Raw genomic sequence first — 14752 nt, 5'->3', positions numbered from 1 at the left:
GTGTGTGCGGATACAAATTTTAGTCGACGATTCCGAGAACACCGATCAACGATTTGATAATTCAAAAACATTCGATTCGTATTGATAAGGAGACGTGCTGATTAGTTTTTGGCGAAGGCAGGTCTAGCCGTTCCGAAGATACGGGGCAAAAAGTGCCGAAAACGGTAACTCAGTTTTTAAGAGAACGGAGCGTCCGATTTAATAATTCAAAAAACATTTTACTTGTATTAGAATATGAAGAAATTGATCAAATTTTCATGGAGGCAGGCTTAGCGGTTTGGAGATCTAATGAAAAAAGTAAAAAAAAAATAAAAGAAAAGAAAATTATCATGGCATAACAGTGTATTATTTCTTCTTAAACTGCCGACATCTGTCCGACAACAATAAAATTCTGTGATTGTCAAATTCAAAAATGGCGATTTGAATAACCTATAATATAATGCGAGGCTACTTATAATTGTGTGCATAAATACAATTATATAAGAATAAATAGATTAGTAAAGAAGAATCTTTTTAATTCAACAGCATACTTTTAATCCATAATTATTATGTTGCGGGTAAGTTAATTATCATATTCGAATTCTAACCTCGATTGGCAAGATCATTTTTTTGAAATGAAACAATTCTTTTTCAAGCTGTACCACAGGACATTACAAACAAACTAGCTATTAAATGCACCTAACAATATCCTTCGCACGATTTCAACTACCCCAGTTGTCAATAAAGTGCAGTCTGGTCGATACAAAATATCTCTAAAAAAAGATAAGCCTCTTACCTACGAAATGGCAAATCCACCACACTTTATAGCTCATAGAAAATCATGGAACTCCTGGAACACATCAAATTAGAAGACGGTTTGCGACCTGCAGAACTGCAGTTGAAGATATGTTTATAAGAAAGTTTATGGAAGGCACTTGGCATAATCTTCTAGCATCTGAAGTTATTATAAAACGACAACATAATCATATCAGATTGCTGCGATAATGCAACAAAAGATCAATGCTAGGAAAATGTATTTTCTAATTGGATTTTCAGAGAGGTTGTTAGCGTATGGCTTCAGTGTCCTGTACTTTAGAGTTACAAACTGTTAGTGATAAAAAGAAGTTGTGTTCAAATATATTTAAGCCTGAATTGTACAAAAACTTGTTGATGAAGTTATAGTAATTATTATATGTTTCATTTTCATTTTCTATTTAATAATATATTTTAGTAATATTGTAATACAGTTCTGAGCCTTTCTTGTTCATAAATCATTGTGGTTGCATATGTTTAAACCATTGTGGTAAAATGAATTATTTATTAACTTAATGCTTTCTGTGATTTTTCCACACTACAGACATTGCATATTGAATGTTATCTGAAAAACAAAACTTCTTTCAAAGTCAAAGATTTAAAATTTATTAATAGCCATTTTGATTTTTTCAAATAAAATTGGTTGTGAGAAGATTTTTTTGCCAGACTACATTACAGATCTCACAAAACAAATTCTAATTTAAAATTCTAATTCATTTCTTGCTATTTCATCAAATTTTGTAATATTTTTTTCGGTTTTTGACTCAGTTCAATATCAGAGTAATGATATTAAGATTTTGCAAAATTAAATTGTAAAAAAAATATAAGTCAGTATTATTTAAGTGCTGTATTTCAGTTGTTTACTTATGTTAATGAATTAATTGCATTTTAGCATATGTGATACCCATTTCAATTTTTAATCTTTCATACAATAATTTATTTTTTATCTAAAATTTATATGCAAGCTCTTCCATCACAACTTCAAATCATCATAATCCCAATTTTGTGCTTTAATCATTAAAATCAATATCTGAATCATCAGAGGCATCATTTCCTCGAATAGTTCTCTTCTTCTCTATTGTCAGTTTATTTTTTCTGTGTTTTTCATCAGGAGGTGTTAATAAATCACCATTATAATTGATTACATGGGAATGTGCAATTCTCCATTCTAACATTTCAGTTGAGAAATCATCACAGTTTCCGAGATCTGTGAAACCTCTAATATAATCTTTTGTGACGCTGTCTTTGATGAGTGCTATGGTTGGTATAACCTTGATACGCAGTCGCTCTGATGGAAAAATACAAATCAGAAACAGAAACTTATTAAATAGAATTAAATAGAAATGACACAGTATGTTATTGATCATTTATATTAATTTCATTCTCATAACTATACTTTCAAATCTTTTTAACAAGTTTTGTTTATAAAGACATGTTACCTGTTAAAAATGGGCACCTTTCCACATTTATCTTACAAAATTTGGCTTCAATATGCTTTTTAGCTATGATTTTCAGATGCATATCAACAATTTTGCAACGATCTGTAGAATCTCTATAGAAATGGCATACAATATCTTTGCTCTTTTTAGTGACCTCAAAGAATTCTTTTTCATCAGCAAGTTCTGAATATTCCCCATGACCCTATGAAAACAAAAACCCTTAATATTTTTATGTTACTCTATTTCACTATCAATTATTACCATAGATAGCCATTGTTGCTTTTGTTGACTCTGTCTTTTTAATTCCTTCAAACGTTGTTCCCGTAACTTTTCTATGTCATCAAGATCCAAGTTATCCAAGCGTTCGATTTCAGACTCGATTTGCTGCTCTACCACTTTTGCTGTTTGAATCAGTTTTTGTTGGATAATTTGTTCCATCTAAAATGATAATTCAAAATATTAGTGATTGAATTCTTATGGAAATCAAGATAAATGGATGTAATAAAACATATGTAGTATGTGTAATTCGTAACACATGTGCACAGTTTAAACGATTTGAAGGATTTAAACATCGTTATTTACCTTTAGCACTTTAAAGGAATGTGTATTTCATATAATACTTTAAAATCAAGTTAAAAATTATAGTCACGAAACACTTTTAACAAACAATTGAATTTAGTTATTTAAATTTGAACTTGAACTCAACAACGATTGCTTTGATTAAAATGAAAATGTTCAGTACTGCTCATTATTCATTTGTTTAAACAATTTTATTCATTTATTAGGTGTGAATTAAAAATTATCCTAGACAATAATAATTGAAAAATTAATTTGAGGGATGGTCAAAGAACTTAGTCATAACCTAACTGACAACTAATAAACGCCAAGGCTTTAGGGTGTATTCACATCGTACATCATGACATTGACACCATTGACATGTCTTCTGTCAAAGTAAGGTGGACTCACATGTGTTTATTTGAGTGACAATTTTAAATTTTATTAAATGTTAACCGTTATTTAAATTTTAAATATTAAATATTAACAGTTATTTAAATTTTAAATATTAAATATTAACCGCTATTTAAATTTTAAATATTAACAGTTATTTAAATTTTAAATATTAACCGTTATTTAAATTTTAAATATTAACCGTTATTTAAATTTTAAATAATAAACGAAAAACTGGTGCCTGGTACACACACAGTTTTAAATTTTATTAAATATTAACCGTTATTTAAATTTTAAATATTAAATATTAACAGTTATTTAAATTTTAAATATTAAATATTAACCGTTATTTAAATTTTAAATATTAACCGTTATTTGAATTTTAAATATTAACCGTTATTTAAATTTTAAATAATAAACGAAAAACTGGTGCCTGGTACACACACAGTTTTAAATTTTATTAAATATTAACAGTTATTTAAATTTTAAATATTAAATATTAACAGTTATTTAAATTTTAAATATTAAATATTAACCGTTATTTAAATTTTAAATATTAACCGTTATTTAAATTTTAAATAATAAACGAAAAACTGGTGCCTGGTACACACACAGTTTTAAATTTTATTAAATATTAACCGTTTTTTAAATTTTAAATATTAAATATTAACAGTTATTTAAATTTTAAATATTGAATATTAACATTTATTTAAATTTTAAATATTAAATATTAACCGTTATTTAAATTTTAAATATTAACCGTTATTTAAATTTTAAATATTAAGCGTTATTTAAATTTTAAGTATTAACCGTTATTTAAATTTTAAATATTAACCGTTATTTAAATTTTAAATAATAAACGAAAAACTGGTGCCTGGTACACACACAGTTTTAAATTTTATTAAATATTAACCGTTATTTAAATTTTAAATATTAAATATTAACAGTTATTTAAATTTTAAATATTAAATATTAACCGCTATTTAAATTTTAAATATTAACCGTTATTTAAATTTTAAATATTAACCGTTATTTAAATATTAAACGAAAAACTGGTGCCTGGTACGCACACAATGTATTTTCTAAAATCTTCATTCTTAATTTTGCGAATCCAAAACAACTTTTTCCACAACTATATCCACGCTTGTATATCTGTATGAATTTAATAATAATTAAATGAAATAAATATTTGCAATAATAATAATAAATTAAAATAATATTGATTTACCATTTTATCTCACCTTTATAAAGTAAACTTTTAATTTAAATAACTTAAATTTGAATATAAGATCTTAATAAGTCTCGAGACTGATTAAAAATTATTTACCTTTGTTATTCATATTGTCTTTCATTACTTTCATAGTTAATGATTATGCAATCTGAAAAACTTAAAAATTATATTGAATTAAATATATTTACACTGTATTTAAAATAAATATAATAGATATATTGTTACAGTCTCAGCAGTTTAGATCCTCAAAATATGAAAAAATGTAGATTCAAAAATTAAAATGCTGCATTATAATGTAGTTTATAAATAACTTAGTAATAAAAAAAATTATAAAATCTATTTATTAATTTGAAAAGTACAGATTGATGTAGATTAAATATCTTTACAAATATATAACTTAATTACTATACAGCATAAATTAATTATTTATATTCATTCATAATTTTGGCTAGAAAAATAAACAAATAAAAAATATAATAAAGCTAAATATATTGAAGCAGATGTGAAAATATATTTCTGTACATCGACATAAAAACTATGATATATGATGTATATCATTGAGTAATTTATATTTAATATATTACATACATTTTATATTCATTTATATATAAATATATAATTATTTAATATAAGATATCATTTTACAAGCCAAATACGGCTGGTTGGTAACTTTGGTACTCAGATAAATCATATTATTCAATTTCATACAAATATTTTATTCAAAAAAGCTTAAATTACAAGAAATATATAAAAAGAATGTTCCATTGTGAAAAGTATTTTCTATTCGATTTTTTATTTAGCATGTCAAACATTGTTTGCAATGAAACAAACTATGTTTACATTAATAAAATGGCAAAAAGTAGATGCATTTTATTATTTTTATTTGCAAATTTGATGCACTATGAGCTGTTTCAATATGCTGTAAATTAATTAAGTATTTTACACAAGTTAATCAAACAGTATAAAAAATATATTATTCAGAACCTTAATTATACTAGTAAAATAGTTAAAGATAATTTACAGTACAGTACCATAAATAACACAGCTGACTAATTCAGGTTAAAGTTTTATATGTAATAGAAAATAGATTTTAATTCATGAAACAAATTGAAATATTTAACAATTAACTTTTAAATATTAAATTATCAATTATCTAAAAATATGAGCATTCACTTTCATATTTTGTACAAGTCACATATCTTCCACTTCAACATCATCACTAAGGGCTTCTATAATAACACTTGTTTCAGATGCTGAAACAGTTGATTCGCTCGGATGAGATTCATTAATAGTTAATTCAGTTGATACATCAAGCTGATTGTCCACTTCTTGCACTTCAACTTTCTGATACTCCAATTCGTTGATTTGGTTTGAACCTTCTAGCTCATTCAATTCCTTTTCAATTTTTTCATAACACAAGTCCCTTTGTTCATCCGCGGACACCTCACCATCATTCACTACATCCACCTCATCATCATCAGCTGACTCCATGCTTTCATTTTTCTCCAATAGAGAAAATTCCATACTGGAATCTTTTAGCGAGTTATTCACGGCCGATGAATCCATTAAACTTGGATTGTGTAAATTATAATTTATGTCTGCAGAATTGTTATGGTCATCCTGTTCATCTTCAGAGTTCTCTGACTCAGAATCCTCTTTCTAGAGATCCAAATGGATATAATTGTTCCAAGTAGGATAGAAAAAATATAATATGAAAAATAAATTTTTATTCTTACTATGCACATGCATTTAATCTAAGTCGAAAAATGTAATATATCACATGCGTGGATACTTTATATACAGTATTTGGATATGATTAAGGACTAAATTCAGAAGGTAATGGATGAAGGAACAATTTTGATGTGATGATTAAAATATAATGTCTATGTTGTTACCGTTAATCTATTTATCATAATTTTCGTTTGTAATCAATGTAAATTCACAATTTTAATAATATATTCAACTAATTTGTTTGCCTCACAAAGTGTGAAAAGAAAAATCAATAACATTTGTCCGTATATTTATTTATTTTTTTACTCTCGACAAATTTGTATTTAATCAATACAATGCTTCTTTGATAGTTTCTGCAATAGATGCAACAAAAGACATTATCATGCAAAGAGTGATAGATAAATTTTAAAATAAATTCCATTAAAATTTAATTGGTTACTATGATTTTAAGTCGATAAAGAATATCTTGTCTATAAAAGGGCTCTTATAATTAGTATTTTAAATGCAATTTAATTTACTATTTCACTTATTTCCATGTATTACCATCCAAAAAGGCAAATATATATTATCTTATAAAAAAAATTCTCTGTACGGGTGTATGATTTGATACTTCCCCTAAACGGTTTTTCGGATTTTGATAAATCTTTCTGAAGTTTGTTAAGGGAATTTTTTAGGATGTATTATATGATTATAAAAAATATAGTAATATTGTAGAAAAAAAAATGGCGTGCTGGCGCTAAAAAGACCCCAGGAGCGCCCCTGATAATAATGTATATTAAATTATTACTAAAATGTAATTTAGATATAATAATTACTAAAAACCAGTTAGAATATAATTTGAGATTATAATAATTATGGGCAACATTATTGGAATAATTATTTTGGGTCAAAAAATCCAATGTAATATTGTACTTTTACCGCGGATACTATATATTAATTATTTCAGAATTTAGTATACCGTATAAAAGGCTTTAATTTCTAATATAGTGTGGGAATTGAGATCACTTTATTTAAGGCAGTTCTATATTTAACATCGCTCATATTGATGTATATGCATTTGGGTGTGAAGAGCAATTTAAAAAACAATAATTATTATTTTTAGCTAAACGGTAAATATTAGTAGCAATAAAAAATTGTAGATGTGGGTACAGAACAACGTCTGTCGGGTCATCTAGTATATACATATAAATATAAAGCCAATTACATGTCATAATAAAAAAAAAAAATTTCTAAATTGTTGTACTACCTATAGTTATATTTAATAAGTTATAAATCAACAGTAATAAAAATATTTGTATATGTTTTAACAACAAATGACTAACAAAAACAGCATTCAGCATTCATACAAATCAAAATAGTATCCAGATTTCATCACATTCCAATGTAAAATTTCTTGAAATAGCATTTTGAATTAGGTGCAATTCCTCTATTTAGAAGTAACATGTAAATGAGAAATAAAAATTGAAACTAGTATTATGCACTACATGATAAAAGACTCACTTATTAAAAATTTACCTGTATCTGGATATAAAAACTATAATTGGAAAATAAAGAGTGAAAAATTTATGGCAGGAACTATTAATTCTACTCTATGATAATATTTTTTTAAAGTGAGTATAAAAACAAATGGTACAATGTCTTGATGCAAGTGAGCAAGAGGATAATAAAAACACATTTTTAAAAAAATTGCACTAGAAGTTATAAGATTAATTTATAAGGACTACTATAAATAGCAACAGATGTTCATCATCACAATATCTCAAAGTACTTGAAAATTTTCCAGTTTTTGTGGAAATAAAAATTATAGAAATGAAGGAACAAGAACTGTTACAATAGGGTGAGGACGGTGTAGTGAATCAGGAGCATGCAACGAATCTAAGTAAACAAATCTGAAATTAATATACATGCAAACTAACCCGAATATTATATGTTCTGGGCTCCGGAATTTTATAATGTAATGGGCATGTATCAATTTCTAGAATGCCCGTTATGGGCTCTTTACAGCAAACATCTCCTATTTCCATGGCACAGGGCTTGAATAAAATCTACAAATTAAAATATACAGTAAATTTAAAACATATTTTTGAACTCTTGTAAACACTTAACATAAATTAAGTCATTATTTATTCACCTGTCTTTTATCTTGCAAAATATGCCTTTTGCAATATTTAGTGCATGGCATTGGCTTATCCGTACATTTGATGCCACCTTCTGAAAATATGCACTTTTGTCCAGCAGATGGGCCCCCACCATGATGACCTCCATGAGGTTTATGTAAAGAGAACTTACTGTGACCGTCCATGTACTGAAAGAGCAATTAATTGACTAAATATAAAAAACAATTGTTACACACTTCAAACACCGAAATAATTATTATTTGCTTCTCACCTTAGCTGTTCTTTCAAGAGATCGTTCATACAAAATGGCTTCAACACCAGATTTCTTATTATATCGTTTGAAAGCCTTTAACTTTCTATATAAATTTAACTCCTTCATAGAATCTTTAGGTTGATCTTCTACACTACCTGAGAATAATATCTACTTTAGTTATCTATAATCTAGTGTGCTATAATATTAAGCAAAATACTAACACAATGTTTCATATTCTCTCTTAAGAGCAGGAATCAATTTCATTTTTTTCATTTTCAATTCCTGTTGCATAACTTTAAACTGATCTACATACAAATCTTGAAGTCGGGACAGTTTATTTCGCAGTATCATGTTAGCCTCTGTTGCGGTATATATGCCTGCATGTCTGTAAATAATAATTGGAGAGGGAGTCATATACAATGTTCATAATACTGCTGATCTCATATTGTAGAATTAAAGGGGCAATTCTGAAGTAACAGAGCTCATAAAATAGCATTGTCACGGCAACGCTCTCTTATGCTTGTTCTTGGTATTGAAAATATGAAAATTTCTATCTATTTGCCATGAAGAAATGCAATTTTTTTTATTATATCTAAGTTATTTACTTGAGTGGATCTTCGCCAGTAAAATCATCTAAACATTCGTCATCAGATCCTAAAAATCCAACGCTTTGGTCCACATCACCGTAAATAATAGGTTCCTCATCCTCGCTCTCAGTTGATGATGCATATTGTAAAGGATGTCGCAATTTTTCAACTTGTTGTGGATCTACGTCTTCTGAAAATAAAACAAACCATGAACTAGATGTAAGTGGAATTCTGTCTTGAGGCAATTATGGCATCGTGCCTTAAGGCAAATTGCTGGAACTTACCGTAACGTAACGAAATGTTCAAGGAATACTGAATGTTTCCAAATAGATTATTATTAATATTGTAACATTGTCTAATATTTATATGAATTATATATAAACTGAATTGCAAAATTGAAATTATTTGTAAAGTATATTAAAACTATATAGTCAGGATCAAAAATAAAATCTGAATTATTTTCGATATACAAAAAATTAAAAAAAAAAATAAATAAATAAAAAATAAAAAAAAAAAAATAAGTTGGAACAAAAATTTTTTTTCCAAAATTAATTATTTTGTTAAGACAAGCAGAAAGTTCTTTGAATCATTTAAATCGGACGCTTAGTTCTCTCAAAAACTGCCATTTTTTACATATTTAGCTCCGTATCTTCGAAATGGCGGGGCCTGCCTTTGCCAAAAACTAATAAGCACTTCTCCCAATCATTACTAATTGAATGTTTTTTAGATCATTCAAATCGGATACTCCGTTCTCAAAAAGTCGATATCTATTTTCTGCACTCTTTGTTCCGTATCTCCGAAACGGCTGGACCTGCCTTTGCCAAAAACTAATCAGCTCTTTTCCCTATCAATAGGAATAGAATATTTTTTGAACCATTCAAATCGGTTGATCCGTGCGCCCGAAAACGTGACTGGAAATTTGTATCCATACATACACACACACACACACACATCAATTTTTTCTGAGGTATGCCAAAATGTTCAGAAACCTTCAAAACGTTGAGAAATGTAAAAATTTTCAATTCCGATTTTCAGCCCATTACAATAACTTACCCTACGGGAAGTTAAAAATGAATAAAACTAGTGGTGTATGTTAGGCAAATTGCTGGAACTTCCCATATCGCAATTGAATATTCAAAGAATATTAAAAGTTTTCAAATAGTTTATAATAAATACTGTAATTTTTTTTTTCAATTTTATAGACAAAATATAAGAGCTTATAAATTGGACGACGACGTATCTCATATTTCTAAGGATCATATAAACTGAATTGAAAAGTTAAAATTATTTATTTGAAGTATATAAGTGAACTTTAGAATTTTAGCTAGAATTAAAATTAAGAACCAATTTATTTGAGATATTCAAAAGTAATATTTATTTTGCTTACTTTTTTTTATAAAATATTGGAATAAAAAACTAATAATTTCTTCACAATTATTAAATTCGAAAATTAAATATTTACTTACTCATTGGATCCAATGGAACAATCTTTCCATTTTCATCTAATTCAACTTTAAGTGTTTCTTTCTCCTTTTCCGCCTCTTTGTCTCGAGTATTGGGTGTCCAGTATTGTGACGACTGATTACTTTCGTTTGGATTTATGCTCTTCTCAGATTTCATTGGATTCAAATTCGACGATTTAACGAGATAGTGCGATAAGCCACACAATGCGGAATCCAAGCCTTGTGGGGGCTTCCGCCGCGCCACTTGCTTCGTCCGGGAACGCTGAGTGAGTCTGCTGTGTTCGAAGCAGTAACTGGAAACATAAATAAGATAATATAAACTAGTGGTGTATGACATCGTGCCTTCAGGTAAATTGCTGGAACTTTCCGTACAATTGAACATTCGAGGGAAAAAATAAGTAATCAATAACAATTGATGGATGATTTACAACAATTGTTTTATACATATTCAAATAGATGATTATAATCACTGTATATTTTATCGTTTCTATAATATAGAGTGATCGCTCATAAGTGCTTAAGAATGTTTACATTAACAAGAGGTGCCGAATAAATCCATCTGAGAATATATTAGGTTGTCAAATATCTCCCTTCCGCTTTTTTGCTCTCGGTTTAATACAAAAAGGCGGAAGGGAGATATTTGACAACCTTATATTTCTTACGATTAGAATAACGCATTTGAAATATATACATTTTGAAACTGAATTGTAAATTTAAAATTCATACTGGAAGTATAAAACTTTGTAATATATTTTTGAAAATTTTGAATTTTTTTTTCGGAAAATTTTGAAATTTGCTTAAACTTTAAAAATTAAAAATCTTGGTACGGAACCCTACAAAATTGTAACAAAAAAATTAGTACTCATTTTTAAAAACTTCATCAAATATCTGATAATTTGATGTGCATACGTCTCTTGCTCATTTTTGACCGCCAAATATCTTTTTTCACTTCTTAATTTTGAAAGTTTCTTAAAAGTTCGAATTTTTTAAAAAATCGTTTTTTTTTTTAATTTTGTGAGAAATTGGCAACGTTTGTTCGAAATAAACTAAAATTTTTGTAAGAAATCGATTTTTTTTAAATTATAATATTTTTTCGAAATTTTCAAATTTTGATTTTTTTTTTAAATGTTTAAATTTTCAGTAAAACCTTTTTTCCCACACCGTCTCCGTCTACACAAGCAAAATGATTTTTGAAATTAATCTAATCGGATGATCCGTTCTCTCAGAAACTGCATAACCATTTTACACCCTTTGTGCTCCATACCTCCGAAACGGTCAGGCGTGCCTTTTGCAAAAACTCCTCGCGATTGACTACGAACCAAATGTTTTTCAATCATTCAAATCGGTTATTCCATACTGTCGAAATTGTTGAGGACATTTGTTTGAACCATATAAAGTAAATTTTAAAATTAAAAATCTTGGTACGAAACCCAAAAAAATGGACACAAAATGCGTTCAAATTATTAAAATATCTATAAAATGTCTGATAATATGATGTGCATGTGCATGTGTAAAGATATATAAAAGATTTCAATTTTCGATTTTTTTGCGATTACTATAACCTACCCTACGGGAAGTCAATAGTTCAAATTCCAATTATCCAAAATTCTATTATCATCCTACCTCTGATTTTGCATCTGATGCGGCGCTCTGGTAGGACCCGTAGCGCCCAGCGAATTTTGCAAAGAGCGCTTCTTTGGGGCGGCATTGGGGCACCTTCGGCCGTTGACCGAGTAGACATAGGCACAACGGGTGTAATGCACCAGGGCGGGGTCATTGTTGCCAGTTGCCTGCAGAATGTGAAGAGCGCAATAGTCGCTGGCAGGAGTAGCTGGTGGCCGGCTACATCTACAGGGAAAAAATACTTTCGATTACATATTTATTTTAGGCATCATTATAAAGCAACTAGTCGTGCCTTAAGGAAAATTGCTGGAACTTCCTGTACCGTAATTGAATAATACTTACTTGTATCCGGCATGCAAACAAGATCTGGCCCTTTGCTCCAGTTCGGCTCTCAATTTAGCTCTTAATTTAGATGGAGATAAATTTTGATCATCATCTTTTGAACCTTTTTCCGGAGTTTGTGAGCCTTTTTCCTCTTGTGGTTTTTGGCTGTATAATCGATATTGAGATGTCGAGGTTGATGTTCCAAGTTGGTCTATCTGGTGAAATATAATTGATACAATTATAATTTATTGATACAATTGTAATATTAAGTTGTACTTAATATTACATCATTTTTAGAAGCTGTTTAGATATAAACGATTACAAGGTTTTTACTCTGACTTTACTGTTTATGTCAAATAGTAGCAAATCCCAAATTAAAACCAAATTTGCCAAAGGTGATTATTAATATATTAATTAATAATATATATATATATATATATATATATATATATATATATATATATTACATTTAATGAAAAACTTTCAACTTTTATTATTAATTTTTCGTCACCTTTCCTATGTTATACTCTCTGGCCAGTTGATTGGCAATTTCTTGTCGCAAACTGTCAGGAAGCTGCTTGGAAAATATTGGAGGATGATAAACAATTCTTGAGGATTGAGAAGGATGCAGGATTAATTTACCAGATGATGACATTTGCTTGGATCGAAATACATTGAATAGGGTTCTTGAGGTTCGATTGGGTATGAACTAGGAATATACATAGAATTATACATGCAACAAAAAGATTTCTCATATATGGATACCTTTTTCTGAATATCTATATTATTTTTGTAGATACAATCTTTTTCTGGTTAAAATGTACAAATTAAGTGTTTGATCGGATTTCAATGAACAGAATGTTTCAATAAAAAAATTAGAAGATTATTATACTAAACTTTTTAATGATGAACATGACTTTGAATTAAAAAATTGAGAAATTTAGCTCATTAAAAACGACTTATTCAAAAGGAAAGGCTTTTAAAAAATAGTTTACTTTGTAAATTGAATACAGTAAAGAAAGTATACAAAGATAGAACATATATTGTAGTACAATTATCATTTTTATTAAACTACATGTAATAGTGAGATAAGCTCATAACTTCATAAATCTATATTGTAATAAATTTATATATATATATATATATATATATATATATATATATATATTGCATTATATAATGTATTTCTATCTACATTTATATAAGTATCTAAACTCACAGATTTATTAGAATCGTGGGTTCTGTATGAATGCTGCATTGTGCCTTCTTCAAATATTTATTATTATTAATACTTATGTACTGCGACCAGAATGTTTTTATATAAATATAACAATAGTTTTCAAATATAAAGCACAATTGCACTCTCAACAAAACAAAATCACAATATTAAATAAGTTATTTTTTTGTTTTCGTTTATATCGACTCACTTATAGTCCACCATGTATATCTCTGTTCACACATAACCTAGCACAATCAAAATTTCGCACAGCGTTTTTTAATAATATCTATTTAATGATATTCACTCTTGTGATTAAGAACACTAGAATGTATATTTTTCCCAAACATATTTTGCAAATATTTACATTTACGTGTTTTTGTGATAATCAAAACAAAGCTCGATCTTGCTCTTTACCATAAACGACAGGTTTCATTCTGAACGAAGGGATGTCTAGCTGTCATATTAGTTAAATACGCGCCTAACTTCACAATGCAACAATAGCGCCCCTAGCGACAAATTAACTAAATCACAAACCGAAATCTTTGATAAATTATTTGAATAACAATGAATGAAGTGAGTGAACATTCTGCTCGAAAGTGGCAATGTTAGTTTACGTTTTACGTCTTATTTAAAAAGAAAATATATATTTAGTCACGAATATAATTTGAATGAGTGTTTTAGAAGTCAATTAAAATGAAACTGATGTTAGAATATATAAAAGAAGACTCACGCACTTGCACTATCCATTATAGAATTTGTAATATTTTGCACAATATTAGGCCAAAGTGAGTATAATGCATTTTGCAACATATCTTATACAAGTTTCCTTTTTATATTGAAATTAACAAGTAGTAATCTTGAAATTTTTATTATACACATTTCAACACCAGCCTACTTAAGTAATTACTTTTAATTTGATTAATCAATGTTGACTAATGAAAGTCAAATCTTTGATTAATAATTGTTTTGGCACTTGAAATTTACCATTATAAATATTTAAATAAAAAGTTTCAATGGTAATAATT

The 14752-nt window shown here is 27.8% G+C and overlaps 3 protein-coding genes and 1 pseudogene across 3 annotated transcripts in view; 1 reads left to right on the top strand and 3 right to left on the bottom strand.

The window, feature by feature from the left end:
* The window catches only part of LOC113363576 (thioredoxin domain-containing protein 9-like), a 5311-nt gene extending 2420 nt beyond the window's left edge, over nt 1–2891 (bottom strand). Inside the window, exon 1 of the mRNA XM_026606068.1 lies at nt 2814–2891. The gene's annotated coding sequence lies outside the window, so the exon portion shown is untranslated. The remainder of the gene's footprint in view (nt 1–2813) is intronic.
* Nucleotides 549–1124, top strand: LOC113378036 (annotated as a pseudogene).
* LOC113363577 (thioredoxin domain-containing protein 9-like) lies at nt 1641–2921 on the bottom strand. Its single transcript, XM_026606069.1, has 4 exons — nt 2814–2921; nt 2493–2669; nt 2232–2433; nt 1641–2080 (listed from the first exon to the last, which is right to left on the bottom strand). The coding sequence occupies exons 2-4, from the start codon at nt 2667–2669 to the stop codon at nt 1803–1805; spliced, it is 657 nt and encodes a 218-aa protein (XP_026461854.1). The 5' UTR covers nt 2814–2921; the 3' UTR covers nt 1641–1802.
* Nucleotides 2922–5601: 2680 nt separating this feature from the next.
* On the bottom strand, nt 5602–13163 carry LOC113378030. The gene is made up of 10 exons (XM_026618536.1): nt 13020–13163; nt 12527–12723; nt 12185–12409; nt 10565–10854; nt 9117–9288; nt 8733–8896; nt 8530–8666; nt 8273–8446; nt 8058–8186; nt 5602–6069 (listed from the first exon to the last, which is right to left on the bottom strand). Exons 1-10 carry the CDS (start codon nt 13161–13163, stop codon nt 5602–5604), a joined length of 2100 nt encoding a protein of 699 aa, XP_026474321.1.
* Nucleotides 13164–14752: the final 1589 nt, after the last annotated feature.

The sequence above is a fragment of the Ctenocephalides felis genome, unplaced genomic scaffold, assembly GCF_003426905.1.
Source record: "Ctenocephalides felis isolate EL2017-DRISC unplaced genomic scaffold, ASM342690v1 CF-g0.4_SCAFFOLD_00845, whole genome shotgun sequence".
Taxonomy (NCBI): Eukaryota; Metazoa; Arthropoda; class Insecta; order Siphonaptera; family Pulicidae; genus Ctenocephalides; species Ctenocephalides felis.
Note: the sequence above shows the minus strand (reverse complement) of the source record. Positions and strands in the feature narration are given on the sequence as shown.